The sequence below is a fragment of the Colius striatus genome, chromosome 8 (genome assembly GCF_028858725.1).
Source record: "Colius striatus isolate bColStr4 chromosome 8, bColStr4.1.hap1, whole genome shotgun sequence".
Taxonomy (NCBI): domain Eukaryota; kingdom Metazoa; phylum Chordata; class Aves; order Coliiformes; family Coliidae; genus Colius; species Colius striatus.
The window spans coordinates 8,251,979-8,275,316 of record NC_084766.1 but is presented as its reverse complement, the minus strand read 5'-3'; the positions used below and the strand labels follow the sequence as shown (position 1 = coordinate 8,275,316).

Below are 23,338 nucleotides of genomic sequence, written 5' to 3'. Positions count from 1 at the left end.
TAGATACACCACCCCCTCTACCTGGCATATCCTAAATTAGATGTATAAAAATATCTTTTTTTCCTATTTATCTATCTTTAGTAATAATCTTTAAAGAGTGAGGCTATTACTGCTTTTTGAAAGTGGCTTTTTATTAGGCTGCTGAATGCATTGTAGTGCAACGCAGGCAACAAGGATCTCTAGGGGAACTGCTCAGTCTTGGTTTTTGTAACACAATGTTCATCAAATTAATAAGCCACTGTTAGAATAGAGACTGGATCCTAGTCTTATTTCCCCATATTGATTAATCACTAGAAAAGAATACCATGTTCATTCTCACTTCTCTAATTTTAAGTAGATTTTCAAGATGTTGATGCCAAGTGTTGCCTTATGCAGGCTAAAAGTATTCATGCACACTAGCCCAAGCAGATTGTTTTACAGCAATCGAGGCTACTCCAGGTTGATTTGGTTTTACACACACTCTACCCCTGTGTTCACACTCTGCCTTAGTGCTAGTGCTCATCTGACCCTGCAGTGTAAGGTTTTTGCTGTGGAGTCTGAGCAGCAGGAGCAGTAGAAGGGGAAGGAATGCAGGAGTGAGAGACTGGTTAATGCTTTGGGGAAGTGACAACAGAGGTAGGTCGTGATTCTGAGGTTTGGACACAGATACCTAACCACTGCTTTCTGAGTCTAGTTCTTCATCAGTCAGTTCTGGGAAGTCTGGAAATTTGAGAAAAGCTCATGTTGTTAAATAATTCCTGTACATGAGAAGATGGTCTAGTGTTGCAGATATTTTTAATAAGCATTTGTACATAAATAGCATTGTTTTCTTTAGTAGAACATTAAGATGTGAGCAGATGGATTCTGTCTGTAAATTATCTTTGAATTATGGCATGTGTATCAGAAATTTTAATTATAAGGTTCTGAGGACTGACTGAATTGCTTTCTTTGTAAAATTCTGTGTTAGGAATAATTGTGCTTCTTACCTCGAATGGAAGGTGGTGGTCAATTTTATGCTTTCAGACAGTCTCAGATGCATTTGGCTTGCCTCATGTGTGTATGGAAACACTTGCTATGCTATCTGACTGGAATTATTTTGGTATGCAAGAATAAGCAAAAACTGAAAACCTGGCACTGCACACAGAATGCCAATTTCAGTAAGGGCTTAGCAGTATCTAGAGTGGCGAGCTTCTGACAGGTTATAGGCATAGTACAAGTTGTTTGGCTGTGGTGCATTAATTATCTTGAAGGCTCTCTCAGACTGCACTAAAGTGATGTTACTCTTTAGAAACACTCAAAAATCATTTACAATGGAGATATCCAAGACTTGATCCAAATTGTCTGTGGCAGATGACATTCAGGCAAATGAGCAGCGTTACCCACAAGACAGCATATTGTTCCTGGAGGGCTACATTATTGTTGTAGACTAGAATATCTTCCAGAAATGCATTAAGCTAAAATCAGCCTGGTTGCAGGTGCATTTTCACTGGCTTAAGTGGTTTTGAATCAACAGACAGCAAATACCAGCCTGCAGGGTTTGCATACAGAGCCCCCAGACAGACACATGAACAAATGGCAAACAATATGGTTTTGAGTCAGCTCAGAAAGGCACTTCACACAGGGCAGTTTCCTACCATGGGCTTGCCTCTTGAAAGAGCAGCTCTGCCAGCAGCAGAGCTGGGAAGGTTCAAGGCTGGTGAAGGAGTTTAGCAGAAGCCACCTGGGCAGGTCCAAATCATCCCACCTGGCGTGAAGAAGTTATTACCAATGACAGCAGTCCAGGCAGTACAGAAAAAGACTGGAGGGTTATAAATGAGAGGGGATAAGAGGAGAGCTTCAGGACAAGTTGTCAGGTCTCAAGGCACCAAGTGATCAGGATGGTTTTCCCACTCCACAGCCTCTTCTGAAGAGGGGTAGCTGGGCAAAGCATGGTTAGTGAATTTGAGCTTAGATTAAGTGCTCCCAGGCATTTTCCTCCTTTAGAGAGTATAAGGAAACAGCGCAATGCAATATTATCTTTGCATTGTATCCTTGATTTGTTCTTGGGACATCATTTGGGCAACTTGGAACAATTTGGAAGATGCATTTGACTGGAAGGTTCCTGCACTGAGTTGTTCCACTGCTGGCCAGTGACACCTATGGAACACTATTGGAATAGTCAGGAGTGCCAGGGCTGTCTCTCACCACACCAGCCAAAGCTGTTTTGCTGGAATAAGAAAGGAAGCAAAATGCTGTAGAGTTGTCCTCTCTGCAACACCACTGCAGTCCTGTGCCACTGGGCATGACCCTGGGTAGCTAGGAACGCTGATAACAAAGCTCTGGAAGGAATGGGTTCAAGGAACTTCCATTTCTGACTTTGCAGGAAGTATGCACAAACAGATCAGTACAAAGAGCTGACTGCAAGTGCTGCTCTGCTTCAGTGCTGTAATAATCATGGAAAGTAAAATTAAGCAGCCAGAAAGCTGCTGCTGACCTGTGCATGGATGTTAACCCCAGAAGTGCTTCCCGACCTGTAGCTTAAGGGAGTAATGGCACAGTGGGTGTATGTGTGTGAGGGGGTGTCTTAGAAACAAAGCACATAGAAAATGTTTTTACAGCCCATTGTGAAGGCTCAGGGAGCAATCTTCTGCTCCTAAAAGCTTCAGGAGGGGTATCTTGGTGTCCTTCTCCCAGCTGAGCTAGCCATGATGAGAGGGTTCAGGGTAAAATGAGAATTTACTGTTAAGTGTTTTACAGGAAAGATGTTAACTGACTCCTGAACAGGAAGGGTTGCTTTCTGATGTTTTTGCATCCTTCTCCTTGTTCCATCAGAGATCCAACTAATTGGCTTTGAGAAAAACTTTATATGGAGAGGACCATGCCAGAAAGAAAAAGCTGGGGTGGTGCAGGTGGGCAGCCCTGAGGCCAGCAGTGCCTGCACTGGGCAGGGGAGGGAGGGAGGGCAGGACTGGGAGTGCAGCTGCAAGAGCAGGGGACTTGTGAGAGGGCAACCAGGGGACAGCTGCAAGCACCCTGATGTGTGCTCCTACAGACTTCTTAAAAGTCACTTTGGTTCAAGTAAGATTTGCTTTAGTAAGCAGAAAGGTGTTCTGGAAAATGACTTGCAATAGAAAAGTCTTTCTGAATTGTGTCCGTGACAAAATTAATAACGAGCTGTATCATACTGGTTTTTCCATTTCTCCTTGCTCAGCACAAACAATTTCACTCATTTCAATCCCCTGGGACAGGCCTGTTCCCAGTCCATGCCTATGCAACTGATGCATTCTGGGTTTGGGGGCTTTTTGGTGGGGTTTTCTTCTGATCACTCCAGATTGCCAGAAGCAATGGGTGCTTCCTACTGGTGATTTCACATTTACCAGAGAGTAGAAATCAAACGCATCCAAGGTGGCTTGGCCCAGGCACCAGTTCCTTTGTATACCTTTTATATTTTTTCTCTTGCCCTTATCATTTCTATTCCTCCCCCTCTGCTCCTCCTCTTCCTCTTTGCCTCCCCTCCCTGTGCTTCCCTGGCGGCATTGCCGGCTCTGCACAGGCCCAGTTTCTCTAATCAGATGAAGCTGCAGGATTATCCGTCTCCCTCCCTCTGGGATCCATTTTATTTCTTCTCCAGCCAAGGGGGGGAGGCAGGAAGGGGCGTCACACCTAAGCAGAGGAAACCCTAGCTCTGAATCTCCTACTTCTGATGCTCTCTTAACAATCCCTCCTCCTGCCCCTCATCGTATGCTCACCTTGGTGTCAACAGCATCAGGCAGAGGAAGGAGCCCAGTTTCTAAAGGAAATCTGAACTCTTTTGGCTTTCATTCTCCTCAAATTTCTGAGCATCTATTTTAAATACCCTTCAAGTAACTTGGACAGGGAAGCTGGATGTGCAGTCTCTGAGCAGGGGGAAGGTAAGGACCACGGAAGCCCATTCTCTAGTCTCCTGTAAGGACACAGAGTCCGTTTTGCCAGCAGGTCTTTGAGAGTAACAAAGCAGATGAGAGGAAGGGAGAGGAGCTGCACAGAGACAGACCCAGGCTTCTGTAAGTGCTGTGTTGGCAGCAGGGGGTTGACAGCTGGACTCAAACGCCCAGGAAATCGTAGTTTTCTCTTTTACTAAAACGATGGGAACTATGGCACTGACCTTTAATTGCATTTAATGTAGTTCTGCAGAAGGTGGAGGGGTTTTTTGTGCTGGTGTCTTTCACTTATATGTGTATGTATCTGTCTTTTAGCAATTTCTCCAATAATCCCATTAGTCTTATTTCTCTGCACATCCACAAGTTAACAAAGATGATGCTTTTTTATTATCTTTTGTGTATATGTTGGGTAGGTTTTATTGCTTTAAATTGTTACCTTTTAGTGCTAACCTGCCAGAGGATGGTTTCCCTTGTTTTTTTCCACCATGTGTACCATGTTTTTTTAAATTCCTGATAAGTGAATATCTAACACCTGAGAAAACCTGAGATGTATTTCAGTGCCTTCTGCATATCAGCTTTCTTTTACACTCTTCTAACTAAATGATCAATAACTATTTAGAATGATCAACAGAGAAATCTGTTAGACAGAAACATGTCTTTCCAAAGTCAAAGACTTGATTTGGTTTGGCTTTTTATTGTTACTAGAGCAAGTGTTTTAAATCAGAAATCACAGCAGAAGTGTTTTATGTGTTATGTTGTAGTTCATAACCTTATGTGATTAAAACTGAAAATTTATGCTGATGCACTTATGGATTTTAGGAGCAGAGATTTCTGTTTAGACAACTCTAAGCCTGAAGTGAGTGAGTGGAAATATAACCATTGGATAAGTATATTTTGTAAGATGTTTATCTTCTGTATAAATGGGCTGGACCATATAAAGATAGAAATCTATCACTTTTTCAGTGACTCAGGCTTCAAATTAGTCATCCAAACAAAAATATCAGTGATTTCCTTGCACAAAGACAGTGATTAAAGCTTGCAAATAGTTGTTAAGCATATGTCTGAATGTTTGTAGGACCTAGACTGCTGTAAGATCTGAGTTCAAAGACGTGGAGTCTGTGTGTAAAAGAATGACTTTTGGGGAAGGTTTCATTTATTGTGTGAGGGTTTCATGTTTATATGTGATGGCTCAGTTACTCTGCAGAACACTCTGATTATAGAGTTTTGTTGATTTTACCATCCCCAGACATTTTATCTTTGCTGTACTGTAGAGAGCTGCAATTGCAGTCTAGTTTATGTGACAATTATATAAGGCTGCATAAGCTACAAGAGCAGTAACTATATGTAGCCTTGCAATGTCTCAGCTGGTTTATAATAGCAAATGTGGTAATTCTCCATTAATTACCAAATCCACTCTTTTTTTCCATAGTAAACTATAAACATATTTAAAATACACTTGAAAAAAAAAAAGTGTATGAGGGAGGGTGGAACAGGTGAAAATTGTTATTGATGATCATTTTACTTGTGAAGTTTCATTTTCTTTCTTTCTGTTAAAGGTAATGACAAAGGATAAATTGCTCATCTGCAGATGAGCAGAGGTATTTGCTGTACCAGTGAGATAATGTTACACCTGCCAACAGGCTGATTAGTTCTGTGCAGAACAGCAGCAAAAGCCCCTTCCTTCTTCAGCATCTCTTTTGGAGATTAAAGAGACTGAATTCTCCATTCCTTTCCCCTATAGTTAATGTTTTAAAATGGGGATGGAGTGTATTTGACTGGTCCCTTGTATTTGGGTATTGCAAGCTGTTTTACAATTTGCAGGAGAATGCAAGCTAGGAAAGATGCTTTCAAAACCTCAGGAGCTAGACAGAGAGCTGTTAACAGTATTCGTGCTGCTTCTGGGTTCTAAATTTTTTTTTTCAATGAATCAGAAAAAATCTGGGGTTTGTTATCATATGCCATAGTTTTGTTGTTGCAAATGACCCTCTAGTCATTGGGCAATTCTCTTACTTCCTGAAAGAAACAAAAGGTTGTGTCTTTGGAATATATATGTGATATATAACGGTCCCAAACCAGTCTGGCCTAAGAACAACAGTGTAACGTGAATCACAGGCTGCAAATGATACACTTAACTTTCCTTGTCAGCCTTGCACTCATTTTGTTTGGGTTTTTTTCTCTTCATTTCCAGTGACTGTGAGCAGCACCATAGGGTTTGTGTGCACTGGCCTCTTGGTTAGTTCTTGCAGTTTCATTGTACAGTAGTAAGAGTTTTTTAATTGGTCTAACCTGTAAAGCTGTATGCATATACAGGAATCATATGTGAAAACACTTCTCCTTGGGCTATTACAATTCTGGAAGATCTGAATAATAATCTCTTCACAGAATCACAGAATGGTAGGGGTTGGAAGGGACCTTTTGAGATTATCTAGTCCACACCCCTCTTAGTAGTCTTCTTTTTCCTCTGGAGGAGGGGAGGGAGTGTTTCCATGGCAAGAGAGATTTGGGGTTTTTTCCCTGTAAAGGCAAAAAGAGAAGGAGAATGAAAATAAATATTGTAGTACAATGGTCAGGAATATTTGCATGAGGGATACAATGAGAAAGCAGTGAACTGAGAGATCCTAAATGAGCCATTCTCTCTTTAAGATCATTTAATGTGGTATTTCTTAAAGATGTGTTATAACTGTTGAATGAATTGAAAGCTATGCAGCTGATGGTTCAAATGTATGTTAAGAACTGTCCTTTAGGAGTATCCTAGGATTCCTTAGTGGATGATGGGGAAGAAGATAGTCCCTGTTCTTTACAAAAGCTATTAAAGTTCTCTCGAATAAAGTTCCACTCAGAGAAATTATTCTTAGTAACAGAAACCACAAAACAAAGTGACTTTGGTGCTGCTCAGGTGTATCTACTCAGAGCACAGGAATAGGGACAGGCTCACTAAATGAAATTGACATCAGCCAGGTCTTTGTTGGTGTGGTGTTGAGCGTAAGCATTAAGCATGTGATTTACATCCAAGTGCCATTCTGCACTAAAAAAGCATCATAAGGAATATCACCTTTAAACTGTCCTGTCCCTGTGTGCATCTTCAAATCTGAGTGTTTTCAGAATGATGGCTTAACTTTTGTATGGTGGAGTTTTAATACAAAACAGAGAAAGGAGCAGGAGTATTTCTCCATCTGCAGAATATTTACCAAGCTTCAGCAAGGGCACACCTGAATGTGCAAATGAAGGTTAATGGGATTGAGCAGTTGTAAGACCTTCACCTGACTTGCAGAGCTTTAGTCAACAGTGCATAAGGCTGACAGAAGCCAGTTCCTCTGAGCTGAACTGAAAGACCCAACTCCCTTTTCAGCTCAAACTAAGCAAACCCGACATGGAAATTGGAGAGATGTTTAATGCACAAAGCCACCCTAAGCCTTCTAAACGGAATTTATTTCATTTTGTTTACATCTTTAAAATTATTTTATTTTTCTGGAAAAAAATCTGCTGGAAAAGTTCAGTGTTTATGACTGAACAGGGAGGAGAAGTACGTCTTGAAACGTTGTCAAGGCAAAATACAAATCTTAGTTTAGCAGTTTTAGTTGTTTCTCAGTGGCCTCTAAACTGGAAGGGGTGGAGTGCTTTTGTTGGTTTAATAACAAGAAAGGTGCTGACCGATTGGAAAGAAACTCAGAATTCAGTGCTTCCTGATCTTGCCTGTGGAATACAGGGATCACTCTTGTGGCTCCTTTCCAAAGTCATTCCTGTTTTACCTTGTTTCAGGAAAAGGTAACAGCTTCCACTAGTCAATTAAAGGTTTAATCCTGCAAAATAGTGGCACATTCCAGGTTCTTTAGAGGTTCAGGATGAGAAGCTGTATGAAAGCATCTCACTGGCAATGACAGATAAAAGCACAAAATCATGGAAACAAGTAAATATCTGATCATTCAGTTTAGAAGGGACCTTGGGAACCAGTCTCTTCCCACCTCTAGCTCAAAGCAAAGGCAGCTGTGAGGTCAAATCAGATTTCTTAGGGTTTTGTCCATTTGGGTCCTGAATGTGATCTAACCAATCAATGTTTGAAAAGATAATTCCTGTACAGAGACTTAATTTTGCATAATGAGTATCTTGTTGCTAGCAGCTAACAGCAGATGCTTAGAAAGCTATTCTCTAGCTGTCCACATTGTGCTGGTAGGATCTTTCTCTACCCTGGTGTTGACAGGAACCTGCATTGTCTTGCAGCTCTTGAGTTGTTCCAAATTTATACCTCAAATTTGGTGTTTCTGATGTTATTAAATGTAATAAGGAAGTATAGACTTCTTCAGCTCATTTTGCTGTTGATATATCAACCAAGAGGAGGGGAAACTTTCTTATGTAGGTCAAGATATAAACATAAGTTCTTGAGGAAGTTGTTCACGTACTAGTATTTGACAAAAAGTCTGCAATCTTTAATCTACTGCTTTACTGTGTTTTGGGTTTTTGTCTTCTTAAGGCCTCTGGTGTCCAACAAGCTCTGGATAACAACTTGTAAGCATGGGCTGTTCTCTAGCCAAGCTCTGATTTGTTTTCTTCTCTCAGTCCTGAGAGAGTAGAGACATTCTCCCTTTCATTCCTTTCAGATGTTTTCTGAGAACTACAGGTAACAGTTTCCCACTTAGGTCTGATTAGTTTAATTGGGACAGTTGCTTTTTTTGACACACACTGCACTTTGCCATAATAACTGTTATTTATGATGAAATATCAAGTTTGAAAAGGAAACTTATTCCTCCTAGTTCCTCCTATAGTCTTTATGTATATAGTTTAAAAGCTAGCTTATACTACAGTCAGACAATGGGAACTTGCTGTTCAACACTTGTTCAACATTTGCTTGACTATATGCATGTAGTACTACTAAAGCCTGACAATTCTTTTTCCAGCTTAAAGATATAGAAAAGACAGCCTGCAGTGTGAACTGAACACTTAAACTTGTCACAGAACCTCTCTGCCAGAGAGATTTTAATGAGAAGTTCATCTTAAATAAACGCTTGCAAGTGAATGCAGCAGTGCAAGACTGCTACTTAATGTAGCATGCAGGTATAAGATGCATGTTATTAGCATGCATCATATATACAATAATGTGAGAAGTGCTGTTAGTATTGAGCTTATGTATTTGAAATCCTTAAGGTTACTCATCCTTGCTTGATGCTGGAAAGCTGGAGGAGAAGGTGCTTCTGAGGCATGGATGGTGTCTGAACTTTAACAGTAAGATGAGTTTTCTGCAAGTGCAACAAGAATTTAATGTAGAGGTGCTCTATTTATTTATTTCAAACCAAGTATGACAAAAGAAGGGCCAGAACACATTCTTCTCAATGTCTTCTGTTTAATATCTTTCTTTCTGGGATTTCAGAGTGCTCTGCAATCATGAGTTAAGCCTTTAAATACCTACATCAGGGGCTTCCGCATCTAATCACTGAGTCACTGATGAGTAAACTGAGTCACAAAGTGAATGACTTGCTCAAGGTCATACAGTATGTCAGTGAGCACAGACAGAAGGCAATTATTTCCTCTTTCTAATTACTGAGCAGTTTTTTATAATCTAGAAGTGAGTTTTCTGTCAGTCTACAATCCAGAATTCACCCTTTTCCATACTACTGCTGAGAGCAACTCTGGAGATACATTAATTGCTTTTTTGAATCTTTCCTTTCTCCAGTGTAAATAAAGAATGAAAAGGGGGGGGGGGGGCGGGGGTTGTAGCCCTTGTGTCATGTTCAGTCACAGAGGAAAACAAAAGGAACACGAATAAATGGCAAATTACCAGGTCTTGCTAGATAAATTGCTAGTTTTTTAGGAAGGAAAGAGGTTTAAGTGTTACACTAGAAGAAGAATGAATCATCTTCATAGAATCATATAATCATAGAATAGTAGGTGTTGGAAGGGACCTTTAGAGGTCATCTAGTCCAACTCCCCTGCAGAAGCAGGTCCACCTAGATCAGGTTGCATAGGAACATGTCCAGGCGGGTCTTGAAGACCTCCAAGGAAGGAGACTCCACAACCCCTCTGGGCAGCCTGTGCCAGGGCTCCATCACCTGAACAGCGAAACAGTTTTTTCGTATGTTTAAGTGGAACTTTTTATGTTCCAGCTTCATCCCATTACCCCTTGTCCTGTTACTATCTACTATAGAAAAGAGGGATGTCCCAACCTCCTGACACCCACCCTTTAGATATTTATAAATGTTAATAAGATCTCCCCTCAATCTCCTCTTCTCCAGACTAAACAGCCCCAGCTCCCGCAGTCTTTCCTCGTGTGAAAGATGTTCCAGTCCCCTGATCATCTTGGTGGCCCTGCGCTGGACTCTCTCCAGCACTTCCCTGTCCCTCTTGAGCTGAGGAGCCCAGAACTGGGCACAGGACTCCAGATGAGGCCTCAGCAGGGCAGAGTAGAGAGGGAGAAGAACCTCCCTTGACCTGCTGGCCACACTCTTCTTGATGCATCCCAGGATGCCATTGGCCTTCTTGGCCACAAGGGCACATTGCTGGCTCATATTTAGCTTATTATCAATCAGGACTCCCAGGTCTCTCTCTGCAGAGCTGCTCTTCAGCAGTTCGACCCCCAGCCTGTACTGGTGCATGGGGTTGTTCCTTCCCAGATGCAGGGCTCTGCACTTGTCCTTGTTGAACCTCACGAGGTTCCTCTCTGCCCAACTCTCAAGCCGGTCGAGATCCCGCTGAATGGCAGCACAGCCTTCTGGGGAATCAGCCAGTCCTCCCAGTTTGGTGTCATCAGCCAACTTGCTGAGGGTACACTCTGTCCCCTCATCCAGGTCGCTGATGAAGATGTTGAACAAGACTGGCCCCAGAATCAATCCCTGTGGAACTCCACTGGCCACAGGCCTCCAACTCGACTCTGTGCCATTGATCACCACCCTCTGTGCTCTGTCATTCAGCCAGCTCTCGATCCACCTCACCGTCCACTCATCCAAGCCACACTGCTTGACTTTCTGATGAGGATGTTGTGCGAGACAGTGTCAAAAGCCTTGCTGGAGTCAAGGTAGATGACATCCGCTGCTCTCCCCTCATCTAGCCAGCCGGTTATGCACTCATAGAAGGATTTCAGGTTGATAAAGAGGATTTTCCCTTGGTGAAGCCATGTTGACTCCCCCTGATAACCATCTTTTCCTTCACATGTTCAGTGATAACATTCAGGATGAGTTGTTCCCTCACCTTTCCAGGGATGGAGGTGAGGCTGACCGGCCTGTAGTTTCCTGGGTTGTCCTTCCTGCCCTTTTTGCAGACTGGTGTGACATTGGCCTTTCTCCAGTCCTCAGGCACCTTGTCTGTCCTCCATGATTGTTCAAAAATGATAGAGAGGCTTAGAAATCACATCAGCCAGCTCTCTCAGCACTCTAGGATGCATCCCATCAGGACCCATTGACTTATGAGCCTTAAGCTTGGCCATCAAGTCTTTAACCTCTTCCTCTTCCACCCAGGGCAAGTCCTCTGCTGTCCAGGCCACCCTGTTATCCTTGTTGGACTGGGCTTCCCGAGGGTCAGCCTTGGCCATAAAGACTGAAGCAGAGAAGGCATTCAGTACTTCGGCCTCCTCTGCATCCTCAGACACCAGGGCACCCTCAGCATTTAGCAGAGGGCCCACATTACTCCTCTCCATCCTTCTGCTGCTGATGTACTTGAAAAATGCCTTATTGCTGTCCTTAACATCCCTGGCTAAATTTAATTCTAGAAGGGCTCTAGCCTTTCTTTGTTTGTTTTATCAAACAAACAAATCTTTGTTTGTTTTAGTGGAGCATTTTTCAGCCTGTAAATATAGCCTTCCTTTATCCTAACAGAGATGTTTGTAAAGCTTCAGATTACTCTTACTATTGTTTGTTACCATTATGTCTGTTTGCTGCTGCTATAGAAATTGACATCCTTCAATACATTCAAAGGATGATAGTGAACAAGAAAAGCCACTGTGCTTGCAGCTGTATCTCATCAGTGTTTTTAAGGCAGATTTGAGTTTGCTTTGTCTGCCACTGTGACTAGTTGTGAAGCTTTATCTTTGTGAGGGTAACACTAAGCCCTAGTGAGTGAGTTTTCTGGGAGGTTGGGTGGGTTAAATAGAGGTTCAGCTCTGTGTTTTTGGCCACCTCCTTCCAGAGACACACACAAACCGTCCATCAACGTTGACGGAGCTTTCGGTGTCAGATACACCTTCACTTGTCAGGGTGGAGTATCTCACTGCCTTTGTACTCAAAAGTAACTTTCTACAGTGATGAATCCTGAAGTTAAAGCTAAGATATCCCTAGGGAACGGAGGCTAATCCAAGCTGAGTTCCTATCTTCCCTCTGCCTGTTGCTATTAAGCTTTGAAGCAAACAGCACAAAGGATGATTTTCTACTAAAACAGATTAATTTCCAAGTAGATATTTTAATCAGAGGGAGACTGTTGGATGTGCAAACTTGTGACAATTGTGTTCTTATGTAGCTGGACTTCCTTGCTGTGAGAGGACAAGCAGGCCATAGCAGGCTGTTGGGTTTCTGTATGATGTTTAAGTTCATGATGCTTCACAGGCAACTGTGATTGACACTGTTTGCAGGCTTGGGTGTCTGTTGGGGAGAGCTCTGTGCAGCAAGCTACAGCCATGTGTTTTTGCAGAGTTCCAGGTCAATGGGTTTGCACTGAGGACCCAAAAAGGGAGCTCTGTGGAGGATGAGTCCTTCAATACCAGACTGACCCTGTCCCATTCAAATTGATACATGTGATTAAGGTAGGATTTGATCTCCTGCTGTGAAAGGGAAGAGGTTCACTAGTGTCTGTCTCCCTGAATTAAACTCACATGTAGATCGGTCACAGCAAATTTTGTGCATTAAAGCTTAATTGCAAAAGAAATTACCAAATGCTTTTCTCACAAGCTTTTTGTGCTGCTGGTGGATATCAGTAACCAGCAATTCTCAACAGCATAAACCTGGCAGCTGAATTAACAGTTTCATTTTGCATAATTTTGTTCTCCTTAAACTAGAAAGGCAATTACATTAACATACCACTGCTGTAGGCACACACTGCTCCCCATAAGCATGATTCTAGGTCAGTGTTGCCTGCTGTCATAATATTTCATGGGTTCTTTTTTTCTTTAAAGCCCCAGCTGCTGAAAACAGCTGATTACATGATCATATCAGCATGTTTCATTTGTAATGAAAAAGTTTTACGTCTTCTGACTGAAAAGATGAGGTTTCAAGAAATGAGTTGTCAAACACTAACAGTGAGCATCAAATATGCCTGTACAATACCTCATGGTTTTGCTCTGTCTCATACCCTGAGGTAGCTGTGTGTGTGCACATGGAGACATAGTGGGAGTAATGTTTTGCTTATAAATGTCTTCTAAAAAACCAATATCTTTGAAGTTATTTCTGGGACAGATGATTAAATAAAGGTAGTCAAGAGGCTGTGTAGTTGCACAGTGCATCATGTGGTGGTGTCAGGACAACATCCCACACATGCCTCCCTTGTGATAGGGTGCAGCCCTCTCTGGTTTCACAACAATTTATTTACAGCCCTATGTGAATTCTCCTTCCCAGGAATTCAATTAAAGTTGGCACTAAAATAGTCTCCTTTGGTTCATCTTTCTCAGACTCTTTTCTCATGGTATCCTCATTGTAGCCATTGATTTTAGAATTTAGAGTTCCCAGCTCTTCTTTCCTGGCTCAGACTCTACTAGGGCTGTGGGCTGCCTTGCTGTCTCCTGAAAGCAAATACTTATCCTCTTGCATGACTTACGTACATTATGCTTCTGGGATAACTGTGGACACAATGGGCCTTGTTTTTCTGCTTTGAGGTGAATGCATCAGCAAATGTTTGAACTCATTCACTTTCTGACAGGGCAACTATTTTTATTATCCCCTGGTGAGGTCCCTCCTCCTCTACCTACAAGTGAACTGTGGTCCTGGTGACATGCACCACTGTCACCAGTGCTTCTAATGGTGCAGAACTGAAAACCAGGCCCATTCATCTGCATACACAATGTGTTTCTGTTTGTTGTGTGCATCTGATGGTATTTGTAGATGCCCAGATCAGGTCTATCCTGTAGCTCTGTCTGATCCTTGGAAATAGAAGATGACCCAAAACATTTACATTAGTAAATTACATTAGTAGATTGAACTGAGAGTTAATTTATAATACTATCCCAAAATGGAAAGCCTAAAGGAAGATAATGAGTTAAAGGTTAAGTAATTGGGGTCTCAACCTTATTCTATGTTAATCTAGTTGCATTTAGTTTTACTTACAGAATTTAAAGAAATTCCTTGAAATTCCTTGATGAGTGATACCTTTTCCTTTACTCATCTATTTCTTCCTTCCCCTTATAACTCACCAACGAAACCACACAATTAAAAACACCGAGAAACCTCTAATCACAGGCCCTTGAATCTCTAAGCTTTTTACCCTGGCTAATCCTGTTTTGCCAATGCTTTTCAAGTGGTTTGACTCTCCCTACCCCACAGTACATGTTAGTGATTACTGTCAATGGATTATTTCTGACAGGACAGTGTAGTTGGGAGAGGACATCAGGTCTCATAAAACGGGCATGTCAGTCTTTTTATAAGTGCAAAATGGGTCTTTCTTAATCTTGTGCAAGTTACCCCTAATTCTCAATGTGGGCAAAAAGGGACAAATTTTCAGCCATGACCATACTGGGCTTTTTAAAAAACTTTGGTAGTATGAGCCTCTCTAAAATGACTACAGCTCTAAAAGAAATTAATGTCATATTAGATGATGTTCCTTGTTATGTCATTTTACCATAGCAAACATCTCTCCTGGAAGTTCAGTCATGGATGCCAATAAGGAAGACAGGTTGCTTAAAGTACCAGATCTGAAGAGAACGCAGCATGAATGTGCTGCTTTGCTTCAGGTACCTGAGGGAACTTGGCTGGTGAGGCAGAGATTTAGTTATTTCTGTGTCACAGGCAGGTGTCAGCAGTGTTTATGGCTGTGACAGCTGCCCCTTAGGTTCCAACTGGAGTTCTGTTGTTTTAACCGTACACTGCTCTAGCCTTTTCAAATTTATAACCATGGTGTTTGTGATAAGATGGAACTGAGTTAAGGACCTACATACAGCAGCCTCTGTTCAAGTAAATCCTGTGAGTGTATGAAACTCACACTGTTTTCTTTGTGTGAAATACATATGTTTGTCTTGGATTTCAGTGCTGTTGCAGAAATTCTGTGTTTGTCTTCTGAAGCTGATGATTATACAGGTTGCCATGAGCTGATGCACAACAAGACCAGAGTGATGCAAATGGCCATTGCTTTTTTCTATTGTATCTAGTGACAGGACAAGGGGTAATGGGATGAAACTGGACACCAAAAGTTCCATTTAAACATAAGAAAAAACTCTTTCACTGTTGAGGTGAGGGAGCCCTGGCACAGGCTTCCAGAAAGGATGTGGAGGCTCCTTCTCTAGAGGTCTTCAAAACCCACCTGGACACGTCCCTGTGTGACCTGATCTAGGTGGACCTGCTTCTGCAAGGGGGTTGGACTAGATGATCTCTAAACGTCCCCTCCAACCCCTGAAGGAGCCAGTTCTGGGCAAAGCCCATGCAACCCCATAACACTGCATGTCTTCTCAAACAGTGCTAGTTCTCACCAGGACTAGGATCAAAAGGGTCCTGATCATTACCCAAAATTAACAGCCATCTCATAATTTTAATATTAATCAAATTACCTAACTCTTCCAAATTCCACCCTTGCAGATTAATGCTTTCCCCTCTGAAACTGGCTGCTTTTATCACTTACTTTGCAGTCAGATGCTGGTTTTGAAAACATAAAATGAAATACATGATCAAACCCCAGTATTTTTAATCAATTGTATGATCGGCAAAGAGAAGAAGGGTGCACCAGCTTGCAGCCACTATTGCAAGTCTTGCTGATTTGTCAGGTTTACCATCAGTTGTATAAAGCAAAAATAAACGGTGAGAAACTTAGAGAATTAAGTCTCTAGCATCGCATGTGCTTTTACAGTAAGTAGTGTTCCATTTTAAATGAAATTTCTTCTTTGTCACCTCCCAAATTCTGCAACTAAGGTGCATTGTTTAATGTGTTAGGTGATTCGGGCTGCATCACATGTTTGTTTAGTTGCTGTAGTAACAGAGTACTTACAAAAGACATTGCCAGTGTTGTGTAATTTGCTAAGTTATGGTGCAGATTTTGGCTTGAGACAGTACTCAAAAAATCCTTTCCCAGGATAAAGGATCCAGCAGCTGTGTTACTCCTATGGCATTTTTGTAGACCTTTTTTCTTTCTTTGTTGGAGGAAATGCAAGCATGGCTGGATTTCTTTTGTTCTTAACACATCATCTGATGCTAATATCCCATCTTACTATCCTTGTTATGAAACTGTGCTTTGTGGATGTGTTGTTTATCACATCACTCTTTTGAAGCCTGCCAATGCAGGGAAGAAAACAATCACTGGCAAATACATAATGCAGGATCTAAATGTGATCATTTCACATAAATGTGAAAGCTTGCTCTATATATTAACATGATTGTAAGGAATCTTGTGTTTGCTGTCATCATTGTAATTAAAAGTACATGCATAGAATCAAAAATACTGAAGCATTTGGGAATCACAGTTAATTTGCCAGTGAATGTCTGTCAATTGATACCATACATGATATTTCATATTCTGAGACCTAATTTACAAGCACATCAAATAGGTCACAACTTTAATCATAAGTCATAGCAAAATACACATTTGTTGCTTTAAAGTAGTTCAGTGGAATTAGTGAAAGCAGCCCAGATCCCCTCATAAGCTATCTGAAGCTAAGCCAAAAATAGTGAATGTTAATTCCATTTTTACCCTAATCCTTGCTCTGCTTGTCTAACAGTTTTCTATATATTCATAGCAGGGTCTTTGCCTCAAAGTTCATACATCCTTGTGTATTCAGGTGCAGATTTCTCTTGAATTTCTGAACAAAAATATCTCAGATGAACTCAGAATCTACAACATGTGGTTTTGAATAAAATTACTTTCCTATAAATTACGTATTTACTTTTTAAAAAGCAAAGTTAAGCAAAGCAGTCTTCTCTGGCAAACACACACCACAAAGATGGTTTGAGTTCCTAAGTACCCACTAAGTCAGCTGTGTTTATATCTGTTTCACGTGGGTAGTTCATTCCTGATTAGCTGATTCACAAAACACAGTGGCATTGCATGACTGTTGAATCAGAGATGTTCCATGTTATGGTCTGGGGTGGGTTTTGGTTGTTTTTTTTAAGAAGTTTCTAGCACCATTGTTGGTACCTGTCCTCAGGAGGTTGGTATAACCATCCAGACGTTTCTGCTTCCCACCCCTTCTCAGAAGGCATCAGCTGGATGCAGTGTGTCAGCTGAAGCAGGATGTACAGCCCCTGCAGTGTGTGTACACACAGGATGTGCACATGCCTGGAGAGATGGGTATGTGCCTGTAAGCATAGGTGTGTGCCCTGAGGAGTGAGCACCAGTGCTGCATGTGTGAAGAGTTTGGGAAGGTGGGTATGGGATAGAATGCCCTTTCCAAAGTCTTGGCAAGAAGGGCACCATATGTTCAGGTTTTATCTGTTTATGCCACTACTAAGTTTGAGTTTCTGCAGAGGGGAGTGGTCTTCTGTTTCCTGCACACATTAGCAATGGGATTTGATGCAGTGAGAGCTAAGCCAGTTTAAAAAAAGAAAAAAAATCTAAAGCAAAACCTGGTTCAGCAGACTGGTGTGGTTTGTAGCACACACACATGCTCCCTTAGGCTACTGTGAAATGCCATGGCAACATTTGGCTGCAGCAGAGGTGAAGAAGGGCTGGGTCAGCCCAGCATTGATTCGTCCTGCAGCAGTCACCCTCCATGCCAAGCTCCCCAAGTGCAAGTGTGGCTCATGGCCCAGCCTCTGCCAGGTGAGCACAACTGCTGGCTGTGAAAAGCAACAGGGAATCGAGGGGGAAAGCGATAGACGGCCTTTAAATAGGCTGTCTGGGAAAACATGACTTTGGATTTCAACACAATTAGAAAGTGCATTACTCTAAAGGAAGCTGATTCATCTTGTTTGAATGGGGCTTTGTCTTCTTTTTAAAAAAATTGGATTTGTTTTGGTTTTTGGTTTTTTTTTCCTTAACTATGTCTTAAAGTATGAGGTGAGATGCTGTTTTACTGCTGGCTGTTCCCACTGTTTTTAGGGTCCAAAAGTCATGGGGTAATTGTTACGGTTGTGCTGGCATGGAAGGCTGGTCTGCCTGAGAAAAGGTGTTCAAATGCTGTTGATAGCTGCTGATATAATGCTGTATATGTATTTGTGTATTTGTAGTATACGTAGCATTGGCCTGTGTGTGGCCTTGATTTCAGCTACACTTGGAGTCTATGTGAGTGAGGCAAAAATAAATATCTTCAGAGTCCTCTGTGAAGGTTTCAGTGCAAACATCACACTGGATGTTGTTTTCAGTGATGTCAACAGACTTGGACTGTTTCATTCATCTGTTTTTCTTCCCATTCAGGTGAGGAATCAATCTCAAATTACATCACTTTTTCCAGTTACAGAAGTTTCTGCAGCAATGCTACATAAAGAGAGCAAATAGAGGTAGGTCTTTATATCTATCTATCTATATACACATATTTGAACCTTCTAAACTTTGTGAGAGAGCTCTTCAAGCTATACAGAGCCTTTTATCATCTATAACAGGATACGTTTTTGAAGTTTCCTTTCACTGAGACTCAATATTCGTGACTGAGGATTTCCATTAGTAAATGTTCTTCCATCCCAGTGTGAGAGAGCCTTTTCAGGTGTTATCCTTTAAAGAGATTAAATGTAAGGTCTTCACTTTGCAGACAGCTATGCTCTAGTGTTCAATCCTATTGACTCCTTTGAACTCTGTAGCAGACTATACCCATCTGTGTAAGTGGCTGCAGAATAGAGAACATGCTGGAGGAGACGAGTGAAGTGTTTTAAACCCAACACTTTCCCAGTTCTTGCTTCTCTTCTAAGTGTTGAGTGAGACTTTCTGAGGGCTTTTGAAAAACCTGCAGAAATACACTGATGGCCAGCGTGGCAAAAAGTGGCAGCTTTTGACTGCAGCTGCACTCAGTGGTGCCTCTAACCCAGGAATCTGAAATTCCGTGCCTGGAAGAAAAGATGCTTTAGTGTTGTCCTCAGATGCCACCAGCCTGTGGGGTTCCACAGGCCAGAGAAGCCAGTGGAGTACACAGCAAGCTTGGTGTGTGGGGACTCTGTAATGAGTTTAACTTCCAACTGAACAAACACGTATGAAGGAGGGGAAACTGCCCTTTTTTTCTGCATACAGTCCAAATTTGAGCAAACCCTAATGCTAGAGGATATTGCTGCAAATCACAAGTCCCTACTTGGGGATTAGAGAGATTATATTTTCCAGTACATACTTCCTTCTTAAATTGCTTTTTTTCTTCTTCACCATTTCTTGCAGGTCTCTCTTTTTTTGCCATGTCCGCTGACAGCCACCAGCTCCACACTTACTCATACCAGGACTCGCTAAGTTCTACTTGTCATGGTCTCTTGAATGTCAATAGTCACCTGCTGTCTAAGAGCTCCTCAAATCTGTCTTGCACTGGTCAGTCAAGTTCAGAGGCAAGGCAAAAGGGCAAACAGGAGCTGAAGAAGAGCCATAGTAGTACCATCTGCCATACTCTGGGCAGTAGGAGTGATGCAAAGAGTGTGCGGAGTCCCGAGTGGTCCTGCTCACAACCTGGGATGATGGGACTTGGATCAGCGGTCCAGACTGTAAGTGACCAGTCAGCCAATGACAATTCACAGAGCAGAACTAAGACTACAAACCATTTCCTTATTGCTCAACATTCCCCACCATCCTGGGAAGTGGGAGACACTAAGATGTGTGTAAAGAGCAGCACTGTTGAGAATGTTTCTTCAGCCTGCATTGCCCAGCAGCAAAGCACATGTAAAATGGAAGAACCAGGAACTACTCTTCAGAGAAGCCACTCAGACCTCACTTGCAGTTGCAAACAGCAGACGTATGCCACTCCTATGGAAACCAGTGCTACTCACAACAGCCTCAGCCCTTCTAGCTGCACCCATGGTCCACCAGTGGCTAGGATGTCTTTCCAGAGAGAGGGATGTGGGTCAGAAACAAATGAAAATACATCTCACTGTCAAAACCTTGTGACTCATCTTCCAGTTCTACCTAGAGATGGAAAAGTACCCACTAATAGCTTTGACAACAGTGGTATTCCATGTAACACTACTGTTTACACAGACCCTGGAACATTTCACACTGCTGTTCTAGGACCCCACGTGCCTGGAACTGGTTTCTCAAACAGGACAATGTTCAGCCAGGCCACTGGGATTATTCATGGTGGTCTGACTTACAGTAATAGTCCAAACTCTGCATACTCCCCCGTGGTGATGACAGTTCATAACAATTCTGCAGGACCCTGCAATGTAAGGCAGGACCCTTGTATGAAGGTAGATGCCACCATCCCTGCTTATTGCCATTCTTTGCCCATACCATCTATACAACTTATTCCACGGTTGGTGTGCTCGGTTAGTGAGTCAGGAAAAGAGCAAGCAGCACCTGGCTATTTTCATTCATTTTCTACTTCAGACATTCTGATGTATCCTAAGCTGGTGTCTTCAGTAAGTGAATCAGGCCTGGATGCCAAGAGAGTCCTGAAGTGTTGTAGCATTCCTGGAGAACAATTGCAATGTGCTCAACTCTGTGCTCAGCAGGAAAGCACTCCTGCAGAAACAAAGGCTGTCTGTGTTGCCTTGAGTAGCCAGCAAGGTGCAGACATGGTGACAACTAAGGATATGTGGACTATGACTTCTATGAATGATTTAACCAAAGGACTGAGACCAGCTCTTGAGCGCAGAGATGCTGAGGTACAAACTCTTCCAACCATGGAATGCAAATCTGTGGCAACAAGCCCAGCGGTGGCAGTAGAAGGACACTCACATGTGTTCCCAGAGGTAAACCTGGAGCAAGATTCGGAGGCCCCCAAATCTCCAGTACGTGAAGTGAGGTGGGATGATGAAGGAATGACATGGGAAGTGTATGGGGCATCTGTGGATCCAGAAGTCCTTGGGTTAGCCATTCAAAAACATCTTGAGATTCAAATAGAACAGTTCCAGACAGAGCCTGATCAGCCTGCAAGGAAAAGTACTGAGGAGCCCTCTTCTGATAAAATGGGCAAAAAAAGGCCATTCAGAACAATGATGCATTCCCTGAGATACCCCAGCTGCTGTGCTCGTTCCAGCACTGCAGTGGAGTGAGCACAGCTCTGGGGTGTAGGACAACAGTGCTGCTTTGAAACTGTAAATAACTGCTGGCTCTGGAGTGTTGACACAGTACATGGGGACAGTCCGCTGCAGGATAAGTGCCCAGATGGAGTGTGGAGTCTCCTTCTCTGGAGACATTCCAAACCTACCTGGATGAGTTCCTGTGTGACCTACTCTAGGTCGTCCCAGTCTGGCAGGGGGGTTGGACTGGATGATCTTTGGAGGTCTCTTCCAGCCCTTACAACTCTGTGATTCTGTGTAAAGGTCAGTGACCATCAAATACACACCAAAGCAAGGTAAAACCCATGGTTGGGCCATGTAGCAGAAGACATAAGGTGTACCTGCATCATGCCATCTGAATGCTCTTGACTGGATTTAACGTAGCACTCTTTTATTCTTCTGTTAGTTCTAAATCCTCTTGTAAGGAGTGAGGCTTATTTTGTAAATGATGCCTGTTTTTAAAATGATGATGACTTTTTTTCTGTATTTTAATAACTTGGGGCTAGAAAACAAAGTTAGAAAATGGATCTTTAATCAAAGTTCTTAGCTTTCAATTCCACTCCCTTAAATTGTTCTGGGAGCTGTTTTGCTGTTAATATATAATAATGGTGACTATGAGCCCACTGTTGTCATTTGTAGACAAAATGACAAACTAGTCTGAAACAGAATTGTAACTTTTGCTACATAACTCTGTGAAGTTGTTTTTGGTATTGCTAGTCTGAACTCTTCTGATGTACAGTTGGAGGATGCCCCTGCCTTTTCAAATTAGTTTGTAGTCAGGATGAATCACACTCTAAATATCCAGACCTGATGTTTACCAAGTGATTGAAAGAAATGTACCCAAGATGACTCATGTAATGGGAATTGCTTATTGACCGACCAGAGACATGAAATGAAAGCTGTCCTGATTAATGTCATACTACCATCACCCCGCCCATCATAAGCAGTTTTGCTTTGCTTATATTAATTTCCAGTGAGTTCTCTTTCCGTGTATCTTTCCTGAACAGGGGTTATGTTGTTGTTGTTGTATAAGCCGCAGGAGACAGTGTGTGTGTGTGACCTTTGCTCCTTTTATGTTCCTTGTCTGCTCTGACGTCAAGCATCTGCTGCAAGTGAGACTTTGTGTCTTCACCAAAGTACAGCTTTAAGGTTATTTGTTTGAGTGTCTTGTCATGTGGACAGCTTAAAGACTCCTTTTCTCCCCAAAACAACTTTGCAATTTCCCAGTGAGAAACTTTTTATGGCACTGTGATGCATCCTTAGTGCAGGGTCTGTTTGAAGCAAAAGGTTTGTCAAGGAAGTGGAGACTATTAGTTCCAGTGTCATATGTGGCCTTTGGTTGATGTCTAAGATTCTTCAGCAAACTAGGAAGGTGCAATAATTTTTGATGGCGAGAGAAAGGAGGCACATTCATTTCTGTCTCAAAGGAAAGCTTGCAATGTAAGAGAACTTACTGCTGCGGAACTGTCCATTCTTTCTTTAAATGTGTGTGGCTGTGCTTTTGTTCTGGCTTGGTGTTTGTTCTACTAAGTTAGCAAGCTGTCTACATAACATTCACCTGATATTTCTATATGAACAGGAGCCCCTGGTGCTCAGGACAGCTTTAAAATTTCATCTCAAAAATCATTAAATACAGGACTAACTGTAATGTGCTGTGATGTGTCAATTTAATAATGTAGGGTAGTTAAAATTTTAGTTCCTGAACAAACTGGAATTCAACGGAGCTGGCTCCTGTGAAACTTGCTTTGAGTTCTGGAGGATTCATTCAGGCCCTGGGACTTTGGCCTCAATAAAGTCTGAACTCATTTTGAGTTTTATTCAAACCAGGACTGAAGCTACTGGGATATAACACCTTACTCAGGATGCCTCTGTATGTGTGAGCATCTGATAATTTTGATAACATCCTAGATGTTAAAGTTCCTTTTATTAAAGCTTTACTAGAAGTAATGAGTAACCAAAAAAAATCCCTTCCACTGTTAACCTAGTGTTTACCTAAGCAGTTTCTGTACAGGCTTATTTTGTGGTCCACAGTGTCATAAGCAGTAATAAAGACTGATTTCTTCCTTTCTTGAAATAATACACTTTAAGGATTGTAAAGCACTGTAAAGGCCTAAAACCTTGTGTTGTCTGTTAGCTTGTCCTCGGGTGTGCAGAATCAAAAGTCTGAACAGTCAAACCAAAGCTTGAAAATAGTAAGTGTACCTTGCTGCCACAGCCACTATAACCCACACT

The 23,338-nt window shown here is 42.1% G+C and overlaps 1 protein-coding gene across 1 annotated transcript; it reads left to right on the top strand.

Annotated features, from left to right (window-relative positions):
- The first annotated feature begins 3,721 nt into the window (after positions 1 to 3,721).
- Positions 3,722 to 21,721, top strand: GPRIN2 (G protein regulated inducer of neurite outgrowth 2). Its single transcript, XM_062001898.1, has 3 exons — positions 3,722 to 3,869; positions 18,339 to 18,421; positions 19,281 to 21,721. The coding sequence occupies exon 3, from the start codon at positions 19,298 to 19,300 to the stop codon at positions 21,098 to 21,100; it is 1,803 nt and encodes a 600-aa protein (XP_061857882.1). The 5' UTR covers positions 3,722 to 3,869; positions 18,339 to 18,421; positions 19,281 to 19,297; the 3' UTR covers positions 21,101 to 21,721.
- Positions 21,722 to 23,338: the final 1,617 nt, after the last annotated feature.